The sequence below is a fragment of the Chiloscyllium punctatum genome, chromosome 38 (assembly GCF_047496795.1).
Source record: "Chiloscyllium punctatum isolate Juve2018m chromosome 38, sChiPun1.3, whole genome shotgun sequence".
In the NCBI taxonomy this organism is placed as follows: domain Eukaryota; kingdom Metazoa; phylum Chordata; class Chondrichthyes; order Orectolobiformes; family Hemiscylliidae; genus Chiloscyllium; species Chiloscyllium punctatum.
In genome coordinates, this window is record NC_092776.1 from 8,727,200 (window position 1) to 8,751,708 (window position 24,509).

At 41.4% G+C, this 24,509-nt stretch overlaps 1 protein-coding gene across 2 annotated transcripts in view; it reads left to right on the forward strand.

Annotated features, from left to right (window-relative positions):
* The first annotated feature begins 8,298 nt into the window (after nucleotides 1-8,298).
* cnnm1 (cyclin and CBS domain divalent metal cation transport mediator 1) overlaps nucleotides 8,299-24,509 on the forward strand; it is a 113,683-nt gene continuing 97,472 nt past the window's right edge. For both annotated transcript variants that reach the window (XM_072557117.1, XM_072557118.1), the window contains exon 1: nucleotides 8,299-9,718. In XM_072557117.1, the coding sequence (XP_072413218.1) occupies nucleotides 8,314-9,718 (1,405 nt within the window). In that variant the 5' untranslated portion in view covers nucleotides 8,299-8,313. The remainder of the gene's footprint in view (nucleotides 9,719-24,509) is intronic.

Genomic DNA, 24,509 nt, shown 5'->3' on the forward strand with positions numbered 1-24,509 from the left:
TGTTCTCAGATGTATATTTCTGCCACAATTCAAAACCAAGTCTGCCTTTCCTCTATGCAGCACCAACAAATAAGTAGTCCTGTTATGTTCTGTTGTTAATGATAAAATGGAACCTGTAGGTACAGTTGCACACTCAAAATCATTGTCTGCTACCTTGTCAATGTCTTTATTTTACAGCAATTGTTTTAGAAGCACTATGAAATCAAATTCTCAAGATTATGAGTGGTCTAACCTACTGATGCAACATCTTGTTAAAGGAACTTTAAGCACAATATCTGCTGTTGGCTTAATATGTAAGTATATGAAATTGTTCTGTCATTTTTTAACAAGACTGTTTAAGAAGGGTGGTGAGGACAAGCCAGCGAACTATAGACCAGTGAGCCAGACCTCGGTGGTGGGCAAGTTGTTGGAGGAAGTTCTGAGGGACAGGATGTACATGTATTTGGAAAGACAAGGACTGATTCGGGATAGTCAACATGGCTTTGTGCGTGGGAAATCATGTCTCACAAACTTGATTGAGTTTTTTGATGAAGTAACAAAGAAGATTGATGAGGGCAGAGCAGTAGATGTGATCTATATGGACTTCAGTAAGGCGTTCGACAAGGTTCCCCATGGGAGACTGATTAGCAAGGTTAGATCTCATGGAATTCTGGATTAGTGGTGCTGGAAGAGCACAGCAGTTCAGGCAGCATCTGAGGAGGAGTAAAATCGATTTTTCGGGCAAAAGCCCTTCATCTGATGAAGGGCTTTTGCCTGAAACGTCGATTACTGCTCCTTGGATGCTGCCTGAACTGCTGTGCTCTTCCAACACCACTAATCCAGAATCTGGTTTCCAACATCTGCAGTCATTGTTTTTACCTAGATCTCATGGAATACAGGGAGAACTAGCCATTTGGATACAGAATTGGCTCAAAGGTAGAAGACAGAGGGTGGTGGTGGAGGGTTGTTTTTCAGACTGGAGGCCTGTGACCAGTCGAGTGCCACAAGGATCGGTGCTGGGTCCTCTACTTTTTGTCATTTACATGAATGATTTGGATGCGAGCATAAAAGGTACAGTCAGTAAATTGCAGATGACACCAAAATTGGAGGTGTAGTGGACAGCGAAGAGGGTTACCTCAGATTACAACAGGATCTCGACCAGATGGGCCAATGGGCTGAGAAGTGGCAGATGGAGTTTAATTCAGATAAATGCGAGGTGCTGCATTTTGGGAAAGCAAATCTTAGCAGGAGTTATACACTTAATGGTAAGGTCCTAGGGAGTGTTGCTGATCAAAGAGACCTTGGAGTGCAGGTTCATAGCTCCTTGAAAGTGGAGCCACAGGTAGATAGGATAGTGAAGAAGGCATTTGGTATGCTTTCCTTTATTGGTCCGAGTATTGAGTACTGGAGTAGGGAGGTCACGTTGCGGCTGTACAGGACATTGGTTAGGCCACTGTTGGAATATTGCGTGCAATTCTGGTCTCCTTCCTATCGGAAAGATGTTGTGAAACTTGAAAGGGTTCAGAAAAGATTTACAAGGATGTTGCCAGAGTTGGAGGATCTGAGCTACAGGGAGAGGCTGAACACGCTGGGGCTGTTTTCCCTGGAGCATCGGAGGCTGAGGGGTGATCTTATAGAGGTTTACAAAATTATGAGGGGCATGGATAGGATAAATAGGCAAAGTCGTTTCCTTGGGGTGGGGGAGTCCAGAACTAGAGGGCATAGGTTTAGGGTGAGAGGGGAAAGATATAAAAGAGACCTAAGAGGTAACTTTTTCACGCAGAGGGTGGTACGTATATGGAATGAGCTGCCAGAGGATGTGGTGGAGGCTGGTACAATTGCAACATTTAAGAGGCATTTGGATGGGTATATGAATAGGAAGGGTTTGGAGGGATATGGGCCGGGTGCTGGCAAGTGGGACTACATTGGGTTGAGATATTTGGTCGGCATGGACGGGTTGGACCAAAGGGTCTGTTTCCATGCTGTACATCTCTATGACTCTATGACTAAAATAAGCCTTATTTCCAGACTGTAGGTAAAGCCAGGAAGCTACAGAAAGACATTCTCAAAAAATAACATTTGAAATGTTTTCATCAGTCCCCTTCTGCTGTTTGTTAATGGCAGTTAGTCATTTGTTGATTACTGATTTTTGGTTGAAGCTTTTTTGTGAAGTTAAGTGCTGATTGATGACTTTGTGATAATTGATCATTGTGGATTGTGCTAGATACACAAATGAAGTGTTTCCTGAAATAGCTGAGCTACACTAATCAATGTGAAGTTCTTGACCAAGTTTGAGATTTGTGAGACTTAGGAACACCTGCAGACAAACCAAAATACAATCATGTCTGTTTATGAAACACATATTCTCCATCCTTTCCACTGTTTCTTCTTATAGCTCCATCCACTGATGTTGTTTTGTATGGCAGCTTTAAGCGAACACTATATACAAATTTGTAGCTCAAAATAGTGAAAGTTTACAGTTAATTTATGATTTGTGACAAAAACCTGCTGGGGTCACACACTGGACCTGATACAAAAGTGTAATATAGGAAACATCTTTATACAATACTCCAAGGAACTTGGAGTTACAATATAATTACTGATATAAAAGTAAAATACTGTAGTTACTTGAATCTGAAATAAAAATAGAAACTGGTAAATATTCAGCAGGTCAGCTAGCATTTGACAAAAAAAATGTAAGTATTGCAGGTTGCTGACCTGAAAAGGAATTAAAGACATATCAAAAATTCCCACTCCACATCTTTGAAAGATTTCAATGATCTATCTATCTATCCATTTTTCATCTACCTACTGACCATTGGTAATTTTATAAACTTCAGTTCATCCAAAACTCTGGACTTATAGAATTATGGAATTTTACAGTACAGAAGGAGACCATTTGGCCCATCATGCCTTGACTTTATCCTTTCCTTAAAACTTAACATATTTCCAATGCTGATAAAAGGTTATTGCCCTGAAACCTTAACATTATTTCTTTTCACAGAGAGTTTCTCAGCACCTACTGTTATTTTTCAGGTTTTATTTTCATTTATTTTTGCACTGTTAAAATTTTAAGACATTCATTACTATTCATCTCAGTATAAACTCAAGACTTACGAAAAAACAGAGAAGTCTGTTTAACATCTTTTATTAAGAAACACTCTCATACAACCTGTTACATGCAGTCCTATAAGCTTGACACAAACTGTCAGAGACAAAGAACTCATCAAGGCTTGTGAGTTGGCTTCTCTCCATCGCTCGCAGTAGTCCTGATCAGACTTTACAAAGTCCTGATGTCAAACAGTGTAACCTGCACTTTATGGCTAACTGGCAGGCCCAATATCTCATTTCCTTCCATAGATATGCTGTTGATAACCACTTTATTTAGCTACTAAGTGAAGCTGCCATCATTTAGTCCACATGTCAGTTAATGCCTTTTGGTTTTATTACACTCTGAGGGTTCCCATCTGCAACGGCCCCTTGCTATTTTCTCCTTTAATCCCTTATCTCTTCAAATATTTATTGCAAAAGTGACTTACTTTCCAGTCACACTGGAGTCCTTACTGCAATTGACATTCCTTTCCCCTACTCACCCCTGCTGTGCTGAAAAACCTCTCTCTCTCGCCATCTCTCAATGAAATATGTTTTAAACATAACCCTAAATTACTTTAGCTCAGCTATTTATCTAATTCTATACAATACCGATAGCCTATATTGCTCAATAACCTCAACATACCTATCCTTAGATATCACAGTGGTTTCTGATGTAAGCAGATTGCACAATTGAATTGTCACAATTTTTGTCCCAATCTAAAGCCATAAATGACCTGCTAAGTGACTGTCCCTTCATACCATCTTTGATCTTTCCCTTGAAAGTCTCCGACAATGGCTTCTCTTCTCACTGTTATTCAGAAGATCCCCAGAGCCAATTCTTGACCTCACCTCCCATTTCTTACCTATATGCTGCCCTCAGGTAATATTGTAAAAAGACATGAATGACTCCATATTCTCTCCCTCTTAAAGTCTGCTGCCTGCTCAGCACCACATTCATCTCTGACTTGGCTTATTTAAATCTGAAACTTCTAATTCATACATTTGCTCACTTTAAACTTGATTATTTAAATTCTCCCTGCTTCTCCCTTCATAAATTTATGCTCGTGAACCTACTTGCTGGATTGATCCTGGATTGAGTTTCCAACACTAATTTGCCTCTATCATAAATAATTCTTAATTCCATTTTGGAGCATCTCCTTACTGCAGATCATCTGCTGCACACTCCCTTATCCATGATTTGATCACTTCCACACTCTACCTCCCAACTTGTACTCCCCATAAATTTAGCTCCTCCAAAGCTCTGTTGTCCATATATTGTGGTGCAAGATGTCCTAATCATTCCTATCAGTACTGACTTGTAATGGCTCTAAGAACGCCAACTCTTTAATCAAAGAGTATAAATCCTGTTATGGCCTTGTTCCTCCCTATTTTTAGAACATAGAACAATACAGGCCCTCCAGGTCAACCTTTTATCCTACTCTAAGATCAAACTAACTTACATACCCTACATTTTACTATCAGCCATGTGCCTATCCAAGAGTCGCTTAAATGTCCCTAATGTATCTGACTCTACTACCATTGCTGGCAGTGTATTCCACGCATCTCCACTCTCTGTGTAAAGAACCTACCTCTTACATCTCCCCCAAATCTTCTCCAATCCACCTTAAAATTATGCCCCCCTGTGATAGTCATAACTTTGCAGCTCTTAAACTCAATCCCCCTGCTAATGAAAGCCAACACACCGTACGCCTTCTTAACAACCCTATCAACTTGGATGGCAACTTTTAGGGATCAATGCATGTGGACCCCAAGATCCATTTGTTCCTCCACACTGCCAATAGCCCTGCCTTTAACTCTGTAATATCCATTTAAGTATGACCTTCCAGAATAAATCACTTGACAATTTTACAGGTTGACCTCCATGTGCCACTTCTCAGCCCAACTGTGCATCCAGTCAATGTCCTGTTGCAACCTACAACAGCCCTCCACCCTATCCACCACTCCACCAACCTTTGTATCATCAGCAAACTTACCAACCCACCCTTCCACTTCATCATCCAAGTCATTTATAAAAATCACAAAGAGCAGATGTCCCAGGGCAGATCCCTGTGAAACACCACTGGTCACCAACCTCTGTCTTCTATAGACAGGCAATTCTGTATTCAGACAGCCAAATTTCCCTGTATCTCATATCTTCTTACTTTCTGAATGAACTTATCATGGTGAACCTTATCAAATGCCTTGCAAAAATCTATGCACACCACATCCACTGCTCCACCTACATCAATGTGTTGTGTCACATCCTCAAAGATTACAATAAGGCTTGTGAGCCATGCTGACTATCTCTAATCAAGCTACGTTTTTCCAAATAATCATAAATCCTGTCTCTCAGAATCCTCTCCAATAATTTGCACACTGCCAACATAAGACTGACTGGTCTATAATTCCCAGAGTAATCCCTATTCCCTTTCTTGAACAAGGGAATAACATTTTCCACCCTCCAATCATCTGGAACTATTCCTGTGGACACCGAGGATGCAAAGATTATCGCCAAAAGCGCAGCAATCTCTTCCCTTTCTTCCCATAATAGCCTTCGGTATATCCCATTTGGCGCAGGGGACTTAACTATTCTCATGTTTTTGCAAACTTTCCAGTACATCCTCCTTCTTAACATCAGCCTGTTTCACACCATCCTCAGAAATGTCAAGGTCCCTCGCACTAGTGAATACTGAAGCTAAGTTTTCATCAAGTACCTCCTCCAAATCCAGACACAAGTTCCCTCCACTATCCTTGATCACCCTTACCTTCACTCTGACCATCGTCTTGTTCCTCACATAAGTGTAGAACACCTTGTGGTTTTCCTTAATCCTACCTGCCAAGGCGTTTTCATGCCCCCTTCAAGCTCTCCTAAGTCCATTCTAGAGTGCCTTCCTGGTTACCTTGTAACCCTCTAGAGTCCTGACTGATATTGCTTCCTCAACCTTAAGTAAACTTCCTTCTTCCTCTTGACTAGATGTTCCACATTTCTTGTCATCCAAGGTTCCTTCATCCTTCCATCCCTTTCTTGCCTCAGTTGAACAAACCTATCTAGCACGCGCAGCAGGTGCTCCCTAAATAAGCTCCACATTTCTGACATGCATTTCCCTGAGAATATCTGCTCCCAATTTATGCTGCACAGTTCCTGCCCAATAACATTGTAATTCCCCTTCCCCCAATTAAATACTTTCCTATACCGTCTGCTCCTATCCCTCTCCGTGACCACAGTAAAGGTCAGGGAGTTGTGATCACTATCAACAAAACGCTCTTCCACCAAGAAATATGATGTTTGACCTCATTTATTGCCAAGCACCAAATCCAATATGGCCTCCCCTCTAGTCAGCCAACCTACATATTGAGACAGAAATCCTTCCTGGACACACTTGACAAAATCTGCTTCATCCAAACTATTTGCACTAAGAAGTTTCCAATTAATATTAGGGAAATTGAAGCCATCTATGCCAACAACCCTGTTACTTCTGCACCTTTCCAAAATCTGCCTCCCAATCTGCTCCTCTGTGTCTCTGTTGATATTGGGGAATCTATAGAAAACTTTCAGTAATGTGGCTGCTCCTTTCCTCTTTCTGATTTCCACCCATAATGACTCAGTAGACAAACCCTCCTCAACAGCCTCTCTTTCCGCAGCTGTGATATTATCCCTGATTAGCATTGCCACTAGCCTACCTCTTTTACCTCCCTCCCTATTCCTTTTGAAACATCTGAACCCTGGAACATCCAACAATCGTTCCATCCCTGTGATATTCAAGATTCCATAATGAACACAACACCGTAGCTCCAAGTACTGATCCACGAAGGGCTTTTGCCCGAAACGTCGATTTCGAAGCTCCTTGGATGCTGCCTGAACTGCTGTGCTCTTCCAGCACCACTAATCCAGAATCTGGTTTCTAGCATCTGCAGTCATTGTTTTTACCATGCTCTAAGTTCATCACCTTTATTCCTGACACTTCTTGTGTTAAAATAGATACACTTTAACACATCACGCTGACAGCAACTTTGCACTATCAGCTATCAATCCTTCCTCACAGACTCTGCACGCTGTATCTGCCTGTCCACCAGTTACGCCATCCTCTGATCTATATCTCCTGTTCCCATCTCCCTCCAAACTAGTTTAAACCCTTCCAATGATAGAATATCCTTCTTCCAACATTCTGATTCTCTGACTCCAGCTTTTTGTAGACCTCTGTTTCCCTTTCTTCTTTCCTGAAGAAGGGCTTATGCCCGAAACATCAATTCTCCTTATCCTTTGATGCTGCCTGACCTGCTGCGCTTTTCCAGCAACACATTTTTAAGCTCTCTTTCCCTTTGCCAAACAATGCTTCAACATCATGTTCTGGATTTCTCTGCAAAAGCTCCTCCACCTTTCCAGTTCCCTCTCTTCAACTGATGAATATGAGAATTGGGTGCAGAAGGTGACTATTCGGCCCCTCAAACTTGCTCACTACCATGATTGATCTGATTGTGTGTTCAAGGCGACATTCCTACCCACTGCTGGTAACCTGTGACTCAGTTAGTCAAGGATCTATTTCTGCCTTACAGATCATCATTGATTCTGCCTTCATCAATTTCTGGAGAAGATAGTTCCAAAGATTCAACTACCTGAGAGAAAATATTTATTTTCATCTCTAACTTTAATGAAAAATCTCTTTAAATGGTGTTCCACATTGTTCTTGTTTCTCCCACAACGGGATACACCCTTTCAGCATCCACCCAGTCACAGGGTCATAGAGCAGTTAGAACCTCTCAGCACTCAACACCTTTCAAAAAGTTCATCTGAAACTCCAAAGGATATAGGCCCTGCCTGTCAAACCTTTTCCTTAAAAATAAACCCCACCCCTTTATCATCATTTTCACTGCCAGCCCCGCCCATTCCATATTGAGCCCCGCCCACGTCCAGCTCAACCCCGCCCAAACACCGGTCTGTCTCCATTCACCGCAGTCACCCGCCCATTCACGACTCTGCCTCCGCCCACTCCACGATCCGCCCATTTCCTCGCGCTGCACTTGACGTACACCACTTAGCACCGCCCAATCACGTCAGCGCAGCCCATCACCCACTCGGCCCCGCCCATTACCCGCTCCACTCCGCCCATTGCAGCCAGAGTCCCACCCATTCCCCACGCGGCCCCACCCATTCCCAGCTCGGCTCCGCCCATTACACACTAGGCCCCGCCCGTTTACCCGTTCGGCTCCGCCCCCTGGCCGCGAGCTCCCTCCCTTAGTAAGATGGCGGCGCCGGGCGCCTGGCCGCCTATGGTTGTTTACCTCTGGCTGTGGACGGCGGCGGTAGCCTCGGCCTCGCCGCCGTCCCGCTCCGAGTTGCTGAGCATGAGGCCGGACAACACGGTGGCGGGCTCCGTGTACCTGGAGGGTGGTCTGCTGAAGGTGACGGAGGGCACCCGCTTCAAACTGCGGCTGTACGGCACGGGCCTGAGGGGGAGCGGGTTGCTGGGCGACGGCGGAGCCCGAGGCCCCGGTCTCTCCTTCGTGGAGGTGAGCGGCCTGCTGGAGACGGCGGCCGGCGGCGCCCGCCAGCAGCGACAGTCCCAGCGGATCTGCCAGCAGGGCAGCTCGGACATCGTCATCCTGGGTTCGAGTCTGTCCGACCGCTCGGTCCTGGTGGAGTTGGAGGCCATGTACCTGCGGAAGGACGAGAAGATCAAGTATTACTCGCTGTGCGCCCGGATCGGGGGTCAGGACGCTCATGGCTGGGTCAACTTTAAGACTGAGGACTTCCACCTGGCCGTGGTGGAGAAGGAGCAGACAAGCACCCTCAGGTTCCAGATCCTCATCTCCTTGCTTTTCCTCTGCATGTCCACCCTCTTCAGTGTCCTGAACATCAGCCTGATGGCTCTGGACCCGGTGGAGCTCAGAGTAATCAAAAACAGCGGCAACGAGAACGAGAGGAAATACTCTGAACGCATCGAATCCGTGAGGAGACATGGCAACTACCTGCTGTGCACCTTGCTGCTGGGAGATGCCCTGATGAACTGCTCCCTGACCGTCTGGCTTTGCGAGATGTTCCACAGCACATGGCTGACAATCCTAGTCTGCACCAGTTGTATATTTTTCTTTGGAGATATCCTCCCCCACGCTATCTGCTCTCGACATGGCCTGGCCCTAGCTTCCAAGACCATCTGGGTGACTAAATTTTTCATGGTCATCAGCTTTCCAGCCTCGTACCCCATCAGCAAACTCTTGGACGTTATCTTGCAACAGCAGATCAGCAACTTCTATACAAGGGAAAAACTGATCGAAATGCTCAAGGTGACTGATCCTTACCACGATCTAGTTAAAGAGGAGCTCAACATCATTGAGGGAGCCCTTGAACTCAGGAAGAAGATAGTTGAAGATGTCCTGACCCCTTTGGGCGATTGCTTCATGCTGAGCTCTGAGGCCATCCTGGACTTTGCGACCATGTCAGAAATCATGCAGAGTGGCTATACAAGGATTCCTGTCTACGAGAATGAGCGCTCAAACATTGTTGACATACTTTTTGTGAAAGATTTGGCCTTTGTTGATCCAGATGATGGCATGCCTTTAGCAACAATGACAAAGTTTTATAACCATCCTCTGCATTTCGTGTTTAATGATACAAAACTGGATTCTGTGCTGGAAGACTTTAAAAAAGGCAAGTTGGTGCATTTAAAATTTGAGCGTCACTCATTGAGGCTGCAAACATTACTCTTAGATATGTCATTGGTTTTGGCCCATTGCATTATTATTTTAGAATTAATTATTTACTCTAAGATAAACATTTCAGGGCTATAATTGAAGAGCATTCAAATTGCATAGCTCTTTCAAAGCTGTAATGGACCATACCTGTCTTCTGTGCTGTGAAATATCTAAGTTTGTGGATATTCATAAAAGCCTGTTTGGAATTGTACGTTTTTTGATGTTGCTGTCCAATGACTGATATTTTGTGAAATAATTAAATTGATTTCCCTACAATCCTCAATTTAAAAAAAAAAGTTCATGGGATGTGGATGTTGCTTGCTTAGAGTCATAGAGATGTACAGCATGGAAACTGACCCTTCGGTCCAACCCGTCTATACCGACCAGATATCCCAACCCAATTTAGTCCCACCTGCCAGCACCTGGCCCATATCCCTCCAAACCCTTCCTATTCATATACCCTTCCAAATGCCTCTTAAATGTTGCAATTGTACCAGCCTCCACCACATCCTCTGGCAGCTCATTCCATATACATACCACCCTCTGCGTGAAAAAGTTGCCCCTTAGGTCTCTTTTATATCTATCCCCTCTCACCCTAAACCTATGCCCTCTAGTTCTGAACTCCCCGACCCCTGTCAGCATTTATTGCCATTCTCTAATTGCCCAGAAGTCTGTTAAGAATCAGTCGCATTGCTGAGAGTCTGGGTCACATATCAACCAGACCAGTAAGGAAAGTAGATTTATCTTCCTAAATGATATTAGTGAACGAGATAGGCTTTTACCCTAATTGGCAGTGATTATACAGTTACCATTGTCTGCTTTGATTTCTGCAATTTTATAGTTTTAGCTTCATTTGCAGGCTTACTTCAGTTATCTATAATTCCCTCCCTATATTTCTTTGGCTCAAAGAAGGAAATAGAGATGGTCCTTAAAGCTTACTTCTGAGCAAGCTTTTGGTTCTCAACCCTACTTCTAGCCTTCTGAGATTCAGTATGAAATTACATTTAACCATAGACCTGTGAGGGAACATCTGACTGCAATGTTGCCAAAAATGTTAGAATATTGTGACACAAATATTCAATTTGCAAATATCTTATGTCTAAGTCCAGTGATTGGTAAATATTTCCAATGTTTGCAATTCATATCAGAAAATTTTAATGTGTCATTCAATATAATTAAATTCATTGATTGCAAGTTTTTAAAAATGAGGTGCAAGCAAAGCTGTGTCATTTTTTTGTTGTTATCATAAGTTTATATAAATTTTTAGGCATTTATAAAGTTCCATATAAAAGATTGTTGGCTAGAATTGAAGCTCTTGGAATTGAAGGCAAATTACTGACCTGGTTAAAGGATTTGTTAAAAGGAAGTAGGGAGTCTGTCCAGAACTCTTGCAACATTGTTTGGTCCTAAAATGATCAGCCTTCCACAACCACAAAAATCTTTAATGCTAAATATGACACTAGCCTTTCAGCTGATTCCTATTGATTTTAAGTTTAGAATGGGGTCTTCAATGCCACACTTGTTCTAAAACTGTCCTGTCTCTCACTTCATCACTGGAGTTGAACTCTCATGTCCACATTTGTAGAAAGACTGAGATGAAGTTTAGAGCTGAATGGCCCTAACTGAATCCAAACTGAACTTTTGTAGAATTTAATCAGGTTTAATCAACCTGTTCAGATGTGTTATGACACACCTCTGAAGCAGCTGAACTTGAACCCAGGTCTTCTCGCTCAAAGGTAAAGATCCTATCACACTGTCACTAGAGCCCTAACCTGAGCATTTGTAAGATTACTGATGAGTAAGTCTGCTTGATTGCACTATTGTTGGTACCTTCCATTACTAGATTGTGATTGGCTAAGGATTCTTCTAACACAGTGGTTACCTCTGAGCTAGAAGACCTGTGTTGTAGATCCACTTGCTTCAGAGGTATGTCATAATATCTTTGAAGAAGTTTATTAAGATATATCTTGGTTGGCAATTGGCAAAATCAGATTGATTATTCTTTTTGTTGTCAGGACATAGTTGGCCAATTCTACTTTTTTTGGATAGGTGGTAATGTTTTTATTGTACTGGAGCAACGTAGCTAGGAGTGTGGCCAATTTTGGTGCACAACTTTCAGTACTACAGTCAAATTGTTGTGGCTTATAGTCTCCGATATATCCAGTATATTTAACTGTTTCTTTATGGTGTGGATTGAAGTGAGTGAAGCCTGATTTCTGTGATGGTGGGAATCTTGGAAGAAGGTGAAGCTAGGTCAAATGCTTGACATTTCTGGCTTAAGGTAATTGCAAATGCCTCACGTCATGCTGTGCATTCAGTATTGAGTCTTTCCATCATTTTAGATTGGGATTTTAATGTTGCCTCATTCTCTTGTCAGTTCTTTCATTATCCGCCAATTACAATTGAATGTGGTATGACGACAGAGCTCTGCTGTGACCTGTTGGTATTGGATTATGTAGCTCTGTCTATAGCATTTTCTGTTTGCCTGCCTATAGTCCTGTAGTGCTGCTTCATAAGGTTAGCATCTCAGTTTCAGATATTTTTAGTACTCCCCCCACACGCCCCTTATATAACGTGTTGAACAAGCATTGATCCCCTAACCTAATGGTAATGTTCGAGAAAGGAATATGTCAGGTAATATGGTTACAGAGTAAGGTGGAAGACAGTTTTGCTGCTGCCTAGGCCCACACTGCTTTGTGATATCTTGAGCTGGTAGGTCTACTTTACAATTTATCATGGTGGTAATGCTAACTACATACTAAAGGGTGTATTTGATTTGAAATGAATCTTTGTCTCCATGAGGATTTACAATACACAATTAGACCAGTAGAAATACAAGCAGAAATAGACCATTTAGTGTATGAAGTCTGCTCTGCCATTTAATAAGATAATGGCTGATCTGGTTACCCATCACACCACTTTGCTGCCTTTTCCCTTTAACCTTTGTTTCCCTTACTGATTAAAAATCAGTCTACCTCAGCATTGAATAGACTTAACAACACAGTATCTAACTGTCTATAGTGCAAAATTCCACAGATTTGCTACCTTCTGAAAGAAAGAATTCTTCTCATCTCTGTCTTAAATGTGCAATCCCTTATTCTGAGATGATGCCTCTAGTCTCGGACTCTCCCACAAGCTGAAACAATCTCTCGGCATCTAGACTGTCAAGTCCCCAAAGGACCCTGTATATTTCTATAAGATATCTTCTCATTCTTCTAAATTCCGGTGTTGACAGGCCCAACCTACTCAACCTCTCCTCATAAGTCCTTATCCAGGATCAACCTAGTGAACCTTCTGTGGACTGTTTCTAATGTCAAAGTATCTTTCCTTAGATATGAAGCCCAAAACTGCTCACAGTATTCCCACTATGGCCTGGTTAGTGTCTTATATAGTTTTAGCAAACCTCTAACTTTTATACTCCATTCCTTTAATAATAAAGGTGAACCTTTCCATTTGTCTTCCCTATTACTTACTGAACTTTGCTCGGTTTTCATGATTTATGCCTGAGGACTCTCCAGTCCCTTAATTCTGGATCTTTCATCGGTTAAATCACATTCACCTCCTGTATACCTGTCAAAATACATTACATTTTTCCACATCATATTTAATTTGCTTAATTTTTGCCCACTAGCCTAACCACTTACCTTCCCACCAGTTTTGTGTTATTTAAAATCTTGGCTATAGTACAGTAACTTTCCTCATTCAAGTCATTAGCATATATTGTAAATAGTTGTTTCCCCAACAATGATCCCTGTGCTGCTACAATAGTTATAATTTGGAGGAGCCAGTGTTGGACTGGGGTGTACAAAGTTAAAAATCACACAACACCAGGTTATAGTCCAACAGGTTTATTTGTGTGATTTTTAACTTTGTACATCCCAGTCCACCATCGGCACCTCCAAATCATAACTACCATCGACACCGTTAACTGCCGGCTCAAAGTGGAGAGGGTCTCCAAAAAGATTGCATTTATCGACACAGACATCAAGTTTCTGCAGAAATGCAGGAAAGCAGGAAAAATAAACCTGTTGGACTATAACCTGGTGTCGTGTGATTTTTAACAGTAGTTATAGATTGTCATCCTGAAAATGCTTCTCTTAGCCCAAGTCCGTCTTCTACCAGTAAATGTATTCTGTTCTATCAGGTTAATATACTACTATCATAACCTATTATTAAGTAGCCAAAGTGTGCTACTTTGCCAAATGTCTTCTAAAAAACCATACATAATGCATTTATTGCTTCTCCTATTTCTATCTTACTTATTACTTCCTAAAAGAATTTAACTAAATTTGCCAGAAATGATTTCCCCTTTGTGAAGCTATGCAGACTTTCACTTGATCATATTATATAGTTCTAAATGCTCGGTTATTACATATTCTATAATGGATTTTAATGTTTTCCCAAGAACGCTAAGCTATAGTTATATATTCTACCCTTTCTAGCCTTACATTGACAGTTTTCTAATAATAGAGTTATAAAGATGTACAGCACGGAAACGGACCCTTCGGTCCAACTTGTCTGTGACAACCAGATATCCCAACCCAAACTTGCCAGCACCCAACCCGTATCCCCCCAAACCCTTCGTATTCATACACCCATCCAAATGCCTTTTAAATGTTGCCATTGTATTAGCCTACACCACTTCCTCTGGCAGCTTATTCCATACATATACCACCCACTGCATGAAAACGTTGCCCCTTAGGTCTCTTTTATATCTTTCCCCTCTCACCCTAAACCTATGCCCTCTAGTTCTGGACTCCCCCACCTCAGGGAAAAGACTTTGTCTGTTTATCCTATTCATGCCCCTCATGATTTTATAAAACTCTATAAGGTCACCCCTCAGCCTCTGATGCTCCAGGGAAAACGGCCCCAGTCTATTCAACCTCTCCCTATAGCTCAAATCCTCCAACCATAGCAACATCCTTGTAAATCTTTGCTGAACCCTTTCACATTTCACAACATCTTTCCGCTAGGAAGGAGACCAGAATTGCATGCAATATTCCAACAGTGGCCTAACCAATGCCCTGTACAGCCACAACATCACCTCCCAACTCCTGTACTCAATACTCTGACCAATAAAAGCAAGCATACCAAACACCTTCTTCACTAACCTATCTATCTGTGACTCCACTTTCAAGGAGCTATGAACCTGCAGCGTTCAGCAGCACTCCCTAGGACCTTACATTAAGTGTATAAATCCTGCTGAGATTTGCTTTCCCAAAATTCAGCCCCTCACATTTATCTAAATTAAACTCCATCTTCTACTTCTCACCGAATTCGCACATCTGATCACAATCAAAGGATTCTTGGAAGATTACTGCCAGTACATGCATTACCTCTGTAGCTACTTTCTTTAGTATCCAAGAATGCATCCCATCAGGTCCAGGGGACTTCTGGCTCTTTAGCCCCTGTAGTTTACCAAGCAAACAAAAACAGAGTTAATGTTTCAAGTTTGAAATGACTTCTGTTTCTCTATTCCACAGATGCTGCCTGATCTGCTAAGTTTCACCAGCACTTTCTCTTTTGTTTTATTTCAGATATATTGCATCCACAATACTTTGTTTTTATTTGTCTGGGGTTTTATGTAGATTTGACTGTCTGAGGATGACATTCTTCCTTTCCTAAGGGATATGAGTGAACCAAATGGAATTTTAAAAAGAATTGGACATTTCATGATTACCATGCCCAATACGGACTTTTTATTCTAGATTTTTATTTAATTAATTGAATATCGATTTTCCATCTGGGATTTGAATTTGTCTCAGGAGTATTACTCCAAGATTTGGATTACTAAACCAGTAACATTACCACTATTCTATCCTTCCCATAATACCATGTTTTCTTCCCTCAAAGGAAATAAAGTATTGATGGAAGAAACATGGAAAAATCATGTTTTTGAAACTCAATGTGGCATTTTAATGTAATTGCCTATATCAAATTCTCATCTGTGTTCAGTGACAGGCGGTTAATAATGAATATTCTTTAGGGCAGGCATTGAAATCACTTCCAAAGAAACAGCAGGCAGACTGGATGAAACTTGACTTCCTACAGTGACCAGCTGAGATTTAAGAGCCTGTTTATACATGCCTCTAAAACGTGGTGATCAGGCACAAAAAATTATCAAGAAGGTTAATGGAATGTTAGTCTCTATATCTAGAGGATTAGTATTTAAGAGAAGAAATTTTGCTGTATCTATGTGTGTATCTTTGGTTCGGCCACATCTGGAGTATTGTGCAGAATTCTAGGTATTGCACCTTAGAATATATTGATCTTTTAAAGGAATCAGTGCTGATTTGCTATATTATCCAGTTCCAATAATTAAGACCATAACAAATAGGAATGGGAGTAAGGCCATTCAGCCCATCGAATCCACTCCGCCATTCAATCACGGCTGATGGGCATTTGAACACCACTTATTGCACTCTCCCTGTATACCTTAATTCCTTGCGAGATTAAGAATTTATCAATCTCTGCCTTGAAGACATTTAATGTCCTGGCCTCCACTGTGTTTGGTGGCAATGAATTCCACAGGCCCACTACTCTCTGGCTGAAGAAATGTCTCCTCATTTGTTTTAAATTGACCCCTCTAATTCTAAGGCTGCGCCAATGGGTTCTAATATTCCCACCTGTCGGAAACAAATTCCCAGCGTCTACCCTTTCTAAGCCATGCATTATCTTGTAAGTTTGTATTAGATCTCTCCTCAACCTTCTAAAGTCTAATGAATACAATCCCAGGATCCTCCGCTGTTTACCATATGTTAGGCCTACCATTCCAAGGATCATCTGTGAGTGAATCTCCGCCGGACACGCTCCAGTGCCAGTATGTCCTTCCTGGAGTGTGGGGCCCACAACTGGACACAGTATTCTAAGTGGAGCCTAACCAAAGCTTTATAAACTCTCAACCCTCTTGAGATAAGTGACAACATTACATTTGCTTTCTTAACCACAGACTCAACCTGCAAGTCAACATTTAGAGAATTCTGGACTAGTACTCCCAGATCCCTTTGTACTTTGGCTTTATGAATTTTCTCACTGTTTACAAAATAGTCCATGCCTATATTTCTTTTTTCCTAAAATGCAAGACTGCACATTTGCTCACATTGAATTTCATCAGCCATTTCTTGGACCACTCTCCAAAACTGTCTACATCTTTCAGCAGCCTCCCCCACCTCCTCAGAACTACCTGCCTCTCCGCCTAAATTCGTATCATTGGCAAACTTCACCAGAATGCCCCTAGTCCTTTCAGCCAAATCATTAATATATAAAGTGAACAGCTGCAGCCCCAACACTGAATGCGGAACACCACTTGTCATTAGCTGCCATTCCGAAAAAGAACCTTTTATCCCAACTGTCTGCCTTCTGTCAGAGAGCCAATCCTCAATCCATGCCAGTAGCTCACCTTGAATACCGTGGGCCCTCACCTTACTCAGCAGCCTCCCGTGATGCACCTTGTCAAAGGCCTTTTGGAAGTCTAGGTCGATAGCATCCTCTGGGTTTCCCTGGCCTAACCTATTTGTTACCCCTTCAAGAATTCTAACAGGTTTGTCAGGCACAACCTCCCTTTACTAAATCTATACTGACTTGTTCCCATCCGACCTTGCACTTCCAAGAAATTAGAAATCTCATTCTTAACGATTGATTCTAAAATTTTACCCATAACTGAGGTTAGGCTAATCGGCCTATAATTTTCTAACTTTTGTTTTGATCCTTTCTTGAACAAGGGGCTTACAACAGTGATTTTACAACCATCTGGGACTTGCCCTGACACCTGTGACTTTTGAAAGATTACAACCAACGCCTCAGCTATTTCTTCAGCCGCCTCCCTCAGAACTGTAGGATGTAGCCTATCGAGGCCAGGAGATTTATCAATTTTTAGACCTTAATTTAGTTAACTTAGGAAGGAAGGTTACATAAACTGGAACAAAGTCAATGCTTTTGCAATTTTGGGCTTTCTGATTCCAACATTGTTTTGCTAGTGATCTGCTGAAGATTGTACTGGAATATAAAACCATGAAATTTGTTACAATGGATTTTGATACTTGAAAACTAAGATACAGATTCCAAGGATAGATCCTGCAAACAAAAGTGTTAATGAAAGTGGTTTTTCTTGGATCTGTTCTCTGAATATGGTATCACTGGCAAAGCTTGTAATAGTAGCGCACCATGAGTAGCCCTGGAAGATATTAGTGTGCCTTTATTTTAAACTGCTGCAGGTTGTTTATCCTTTCCTCCTTTTTGGTATTCAGGTGTGTAAACAGCTGGCATTACTGAATAAAACTGTACAAAGAAGTCAGTTAGTGAGGGTGTCTCTGATGCTATACAGACAGGTTTCAGGTCCACTTGATCTGACAGCGTTATGACAATTGCGCTTTACATGTAAGCTTCGTAGGTATTCTTCAAGTAACATGCAGTTAACCATTCATTTCACATTTAGTCCATAGAAACATGATTGGCCATGTCGACACTGAATTGCTGAACATTATAAATGGGTTGTAGTCAGAACAAGATAGAAGAAATAATGGAAAAAGTAATCAACAGACGATTTGGTCACCATTAGTGTCTTGCTCTCAGGCAGATAACAACATTTTTGGTATTAAAAATACAACTCATTGTAAAAATATAGTACATAACTGTTTTTGAAAACAGTATTATAGTATTAGCATACTTAAAAGAACCACATCTGAAGTCAAGTGTGGCATGGTGGCTCAGTCGTTAGCACTGCTACCTCATAGCGCCAGGGACCTGGGTTCGATTCCAACCTCTGGTGACTGTGCAAACTCCACACAGACATTCTCCCTGTGTCTGCATGGGTTTCCTCCCAGTGCTCTGGTTTCCTCCCACAGTCTAAAGATGTGCAGGTTAGGTGAATTGGTCATGCTAAATTGTCCACAGTGTTCAGGGATGTCTTGGTTGGGTGCATTAGGCAGGGGTTAAATGTCAAGGAATGAGTCTGGGTGGGTTACTCTTTGAAGAGTTGGTGTGGCTGAAGACCCTGAAGAGCCTGTTTCCAAACTGTTGGGATTCTATGATCTATATCATGACTTATAAATGCGGCAACAGTTGTGTCATTTTCATTCAACTTCCTCAAGTCTTAGAGAATTCTTATCAAGTTTTTTTTAACTTAAATCTCAACAAGAAAACACAGGAAGATGTTAGATTGTTCCTTCACATTTTAAAAAATATTTATTGCTGCTTCTTTGGCAATAACCCATTAACATACATTGTACTGCTTTTATAGACATTTCTAAACTGCCTCCTGGTATTGTGTTAATTTGATTATAACAGTAAAGATGGTTAATTGTAATGCTGGCTACTTTGTATATATTTAACTTGGCATTCCATTAATCTGTAATGAGTCATCAGAGCCACAAAATAAATACAGATGTTATTTCTCAACAGAACCTCAGATGGTAGAATTAACATTCACTAGAATGTGAAGTTTCTATTTTTGATAGAAAAATACTTAAAAAAAAACACATTTTGAAAGATGTTTACAAGATCATTGCAGTGTTATTTTAGTGCTTAGTTTTGTTGACATGATATTTTTGAATAATTTAACAATATGTTCCAGTCTCCACACTACACAGTTGAGAATGCTGGTTCATTCTGAAATGGTCCTGCAGTTACTGGCCAATTCTTGATGCCTCAACTGTGTGACCATCCTTCAGCTATGAGCTCAGCCAGTGAATGTCAGCTTATTTTCTAACTGGTTGTCATTAGATAATAATTGGCAGTGAACTCTGATTAATTTTCTTCCTTAGCCCAGTTCAGTAGAACATTTGTGACAACTGCTGGCTGCAGAACTATGGACGGTTTATCTTCACGAATTCATAGAAAGAAATGGTACCATGGAATGTGATTTAGCTTAAATCTTGGTTTAGTTTGCTTTTGCCTTGTGGATTCAGTGCAGGGCATAATCCCCTTTTTGAGTCATTAACTGGCAACCTAGAAGTATAGTCTGGATCCCATAACTGAAGGTTCACAGAAGTTAAAGTGCAGGATGTCATTCAGACAATATGCCTGCCAGAATTTTGGATGAACAAATCACTTACTGCATTCCCCCACCACTTTCCCATAATCCTCCACATTCGTCCATCTACGATAATAAGGCAATTCTTTCTTTGGATGCCTTGATTGAACCTGCCTTCAGCATGTTCTCAGGCAGTACATTCCAGACCGTAACCATTTGTGTGTGAAAAAAATTCTCATAGCTCCAATTATCCTTTTGCCAAGTACTTAAATCTGTGCCTCCTTGTTGTACATCCTTCCACTAATGTGAACAGTTTTTTTCCCAATCTATGCTGTATTGATCCATCATAATTTTAAATATAAAAACTACTTCGTAACATTCTCTTCAATCTGTATTTAACAGAAATCCCTAACTCATTGAATCAATCTTGTGAAGCTTTTCTCCAGTGTCTTTTTATTGCCCTTGTTAACTTTTGTTTTTTTTTTATTTTTATTCTTTCATCAACTTTGGTTTGGAGCTGTGAACTGGGAATTGTGAGCTGAAGATGATTTGTGTACTTTGTGAACTAGCTTGTGGTAAAAGGAAGAGGAGGATGATTCTGAGTAACCAAGATGGAGGACGGGAAAAATTTCTGGCTGTAACAACTAGTCCTTTTTTTTAGGTATTTTAGGTGTTGGAGGTGATTACCTCAAATTCCAGGAGCAGCAATTACTGTTTTATATGCTGTTGCATTTTTATGGAACTTTCGAGGAAAAAAAGTCAAAACAACAGCATTTTAAAAGGGAGAGGAACAGACAAAGGCAGCACATGGTGAGGTCAGTGTAGGAGAGAGAGAGAAAGAAACCCACATTGCTAACTGGCACAGCAGTGAATCTGCACAGTTACTGCCTTTGCTGTTTGAATTAGTGTATCGCTGGACATGGACGTGTGTCTGGGAAAATGAACAAACAGCAAAATTCAAGAACCTGTTTGGGAGAGGTCACAGAACAGAAACAGATAAGTGGATATTTTAAATGTGGCCTTCAGTAAGTCTGCAGTACTGAGTAGAGTGGGGTTTTTTTCCATGCAGGGGGTGGTACGTGTATGGAATGAGCTGCCAGAGGAAGTGGTGGAGGTGAGTACAATTGCAACATTTAAAAGGTATATGAATGGTTATATGAATAGGAAAGGTTTGGAGGGATATGAGCCTGGTGCTAGCAGGTGGGACTAGATTGGGTTGGGATATCTGGTTGACATGGATAAATTGGACCAAAGGGTCTGTTTCTGTGCTGTACATCTCTATGACTCTAATAGACCAGACAAGCTTTTGGTTGTTTGTGTGTCCAGGTCTGAAGGTTACACACAAATTCATTTTTGATTGAAAAGGTTCTTACAGACACAGTGGACACCAGAAGAATATTGTATTTAAACAAAGAGCAGAATTTGGCCTTTAACAAAATTAGAACTGGGGTTCGGTTTTGGCAAGTCTGGAAGAGACACTAGCCAACAGATGCTTATTGTTGAATAGTAATTGAGGCCTTGAGAAAAGACTGTCAGTTTCTCAGGGCAGAGTCAGAATTGAAGTGTTTTTTTGAAAACTTTTTTTTGGCGATATGTTTGACTACTGTTGACACAGCATGAAGATTTGAAAGCTCCCTGCCTAATCTCCCACACCAGTTTTCACAAGCCCAAAAAAGTAGAAACTGAGTTAGAAGTCTTGCTATCTGTACCTGAGTGAACTGAGAAGGTGACCCTGTTCAATGATTACAGAGAAACAATCAAGAAGTCTGCATGTATGCCTGTGAAACAATGTATTGTCAAAACTATTTAAGTAGTCTGGCTGGTTTTCTTATTTTCTTTTATTTATCCCTAACTGTGTTTGTTTGTTTATCTGGCTATCTTTTACGTGAATGGGTCTGAAAAGCATGGTTTCCTTTAAAGTATAGACATTAATTAGTTTATCTTGTTTTTAATTATCTGTACTTAGCCATTATATATTTTTAAAATTAAGTCTTTTGTTTAAGATGCACAACTGACGTCTGGAATTAATTATTCACAAAGTCTGGGATTGGTTCTTCATAGATCTGGCTAGGCACCATCGGAGTAACTGTTGGGAGTATTTAGATTTAATTTTACTATGTTGCGAATAATAAATGGAAACATTGGATTTGGCTTGGCTCTCCGTCTCCATGTCATAACACCTTTGCAATTTTTCATTAAGTTGTAAAGCTGAATTCAGGAAAGCTGATAATTTGTTGATGGGGTTTGGTAAGCATCACATCAGAAAGACTGTGAACTGTTGGGCTTTGTTAAAAACCTAACCAGTTCATTGCTGTTCTACCTAAAAGGGAACTTGTCATCCCTATTTGATCTGTGCAACATGCAATGTATTCCATTACAAATAACATTGTTTACATGTAATGTATTCAGGATAACATGATCTTGATTTTCTTCCCTCGTCTAAAGTCACAGAGGCAAAGGAAAAATATGCTTAGTCTCTTTCTGTAGGTAGTCTAGTGACCTGTTTTAGGAAAACTGTCAAGAGTGACTAGCTTGAGTCTTGTTGCTCTGCATCATGTCACTGACCAAGAGACACTCCTGCTACTGCTTGGAGATTAATAATCAATCTCTCTGGCCATATTGTAAGCACACTTGATCATGTTGAATGGTGGAGCAGTCTTGGTGGGGCAAATGGCCTCCTCCTGCTCATATTTCCTATATTTTCTCTTCCTTGACCATATGATCTTTGAGTGGAACTTGAACTTGGAGCTTCTGGCTGAGGGGCAGCAGAGCCACCTACTATATGTCAAGACCTCCATTGGGAAAACTGGTAAAGGGCAATCAAATACTGCCTTGTGGGCGGCACGGTGGCACAGTGGTTAGCACTGCTGCCTCACAGCGCCAGAGATCCGGGTTCAATTCCCGCCTCAGGTGACTGACTGTGTGGAGTTTGCACGTTCTCCCCGTGTCTGCGTGGGTTCCCTCCGGGTGCTCCGGTTTCCTCCCACAGTCCAAAGATGTGCAGGTCAGGTGAATTAGCCATGCTAAATTGCCCGTAGTGTTAGGTAAGGGGTAGATGTAGGGGTATGGGTGGGTTGCACTTCGGCGGGACGGTGTGGACTTGTTGGGCCGAAGGGCCTGTTTCCACACTGTAAGTAATCTAATCTCATGTAATCTAATCCTAACTTCACTTATGTCTAAGAAGGTGAAAATGTATAAAACAAAATGTATAAAAGTAGAGCTCCACTTTCCTTAGTCCATAAAATCCTTAGACCAAAATATTTTTAAAATGAGCCTTAGCACCTCTCCCCTTCAATATTTCTCTTGTTCATTTTCTCTCTCTCTCTCTCTTGCACTTAGTAGATCTTCCTTTGTCAACTTTTTCAGTATTTATCACCAATGCTGAAGCTTCTTTACTTTGAGAAAAGGGATGAGGGCTGGTTCCCACTCTCCTTGAAGACTGTTATATTTAACTTGCATCAACTCAACATTTAAAGATTTTAGTGAGGCATATGTTAACTAATCAGTGTTCAGATGTCTTTATTCTCTACTGCGATTTCTATTCTCATGCCTGAAATGATTAACTTTTAATGTGGCAGACACATTAATAGTCTTCTGAGAGATCTTTCGCATGCACATTGTTTTGTTCATCAGGGTACTCACATGGCATGTCAGCTGTTTGGATGGCCGTTAAGACGTAAAGGAGGAAATTGCACTGGCTGTTAAAGGGCCCTAGCTGCATTTCCCAAGGAAGCATAAGTGATATTGTAGGTGAACTGGCCACCAGCTGCAACCAGGAGAATTATTTTTGCATATATGAATGTGCAGAAATTTTGTTGTGAAGTGAAATAAGAATTTATGTAATTTCAGTGGAATTAATCAATTAGAAATTGAAAGAATGCAGAAAGTTAAACACATCCTCAGATCCAGGCTATTAAACTCAAGTCCAGTTATTTCATCTCCATAACACCACCTGCTCCTGCCTCAGTTCTTTCTGCTGCTGAGAAACTTAGTGAGAGCAGACCTCAACACTGAAATTCAATATCACCACACTGTGCTAGTGTGGTCTTTGCCCATTGAGGAATGGCGTGTTTGATAACAAAGGCCTCTAGCCTGACATCAATTCCATGGTCTACATGGCAGTAGTGTTAAAAAAATGTGGTGCTGGAAAAGCACTCGCGGTAAGGCAGCATCCGAGGAGCAGGAGTGTCTACGTTTCAATTGGGAATGAAGAGCTTCTGCTTGAAATGTCTACTCCTGCTTCTCGGATGCTGCCTGACCTGCTGTGCTTTTCTAGCCACACACTTTTTGACTCTGATCTCCAGCATCTGCAGTTCTGACTTTCTCCCAGGGCAGCAGTGTTGCCAAACCACCTGTGCGCATCAGAGACATAGATGATATATACTTGATATTACAATTCCTTGAGCGATATCACTGGTACTTCTTCAACAAAATCCTGCAAAAACCACCAAAACAATTGGCACTCCTTGAGTCTTTTCAGGCCAAGGTCACTAGTGATTAGGCACTGGTAACAGTGAATCGGCTGCATTGGGCGAGTCACATCTCCCACATGCCTGATACAGGTGCACAATCCTTTATCCGAATTGCTCAGGACCAGCCGTTTTCGGAATTCAGAACTTTTCGAATTTCAGAATGAGTGACAGTTTAATGGTGAAATTTTTAAAAATCTTAACAAACAGCAGATGTACCGTAAGTAAAATAGGCCCTGAAACAGAAATGGAGCCTGCCAGTGCTGGGCCACGCCCCTACACATCACATCTGAGTGACACGCTTCAAG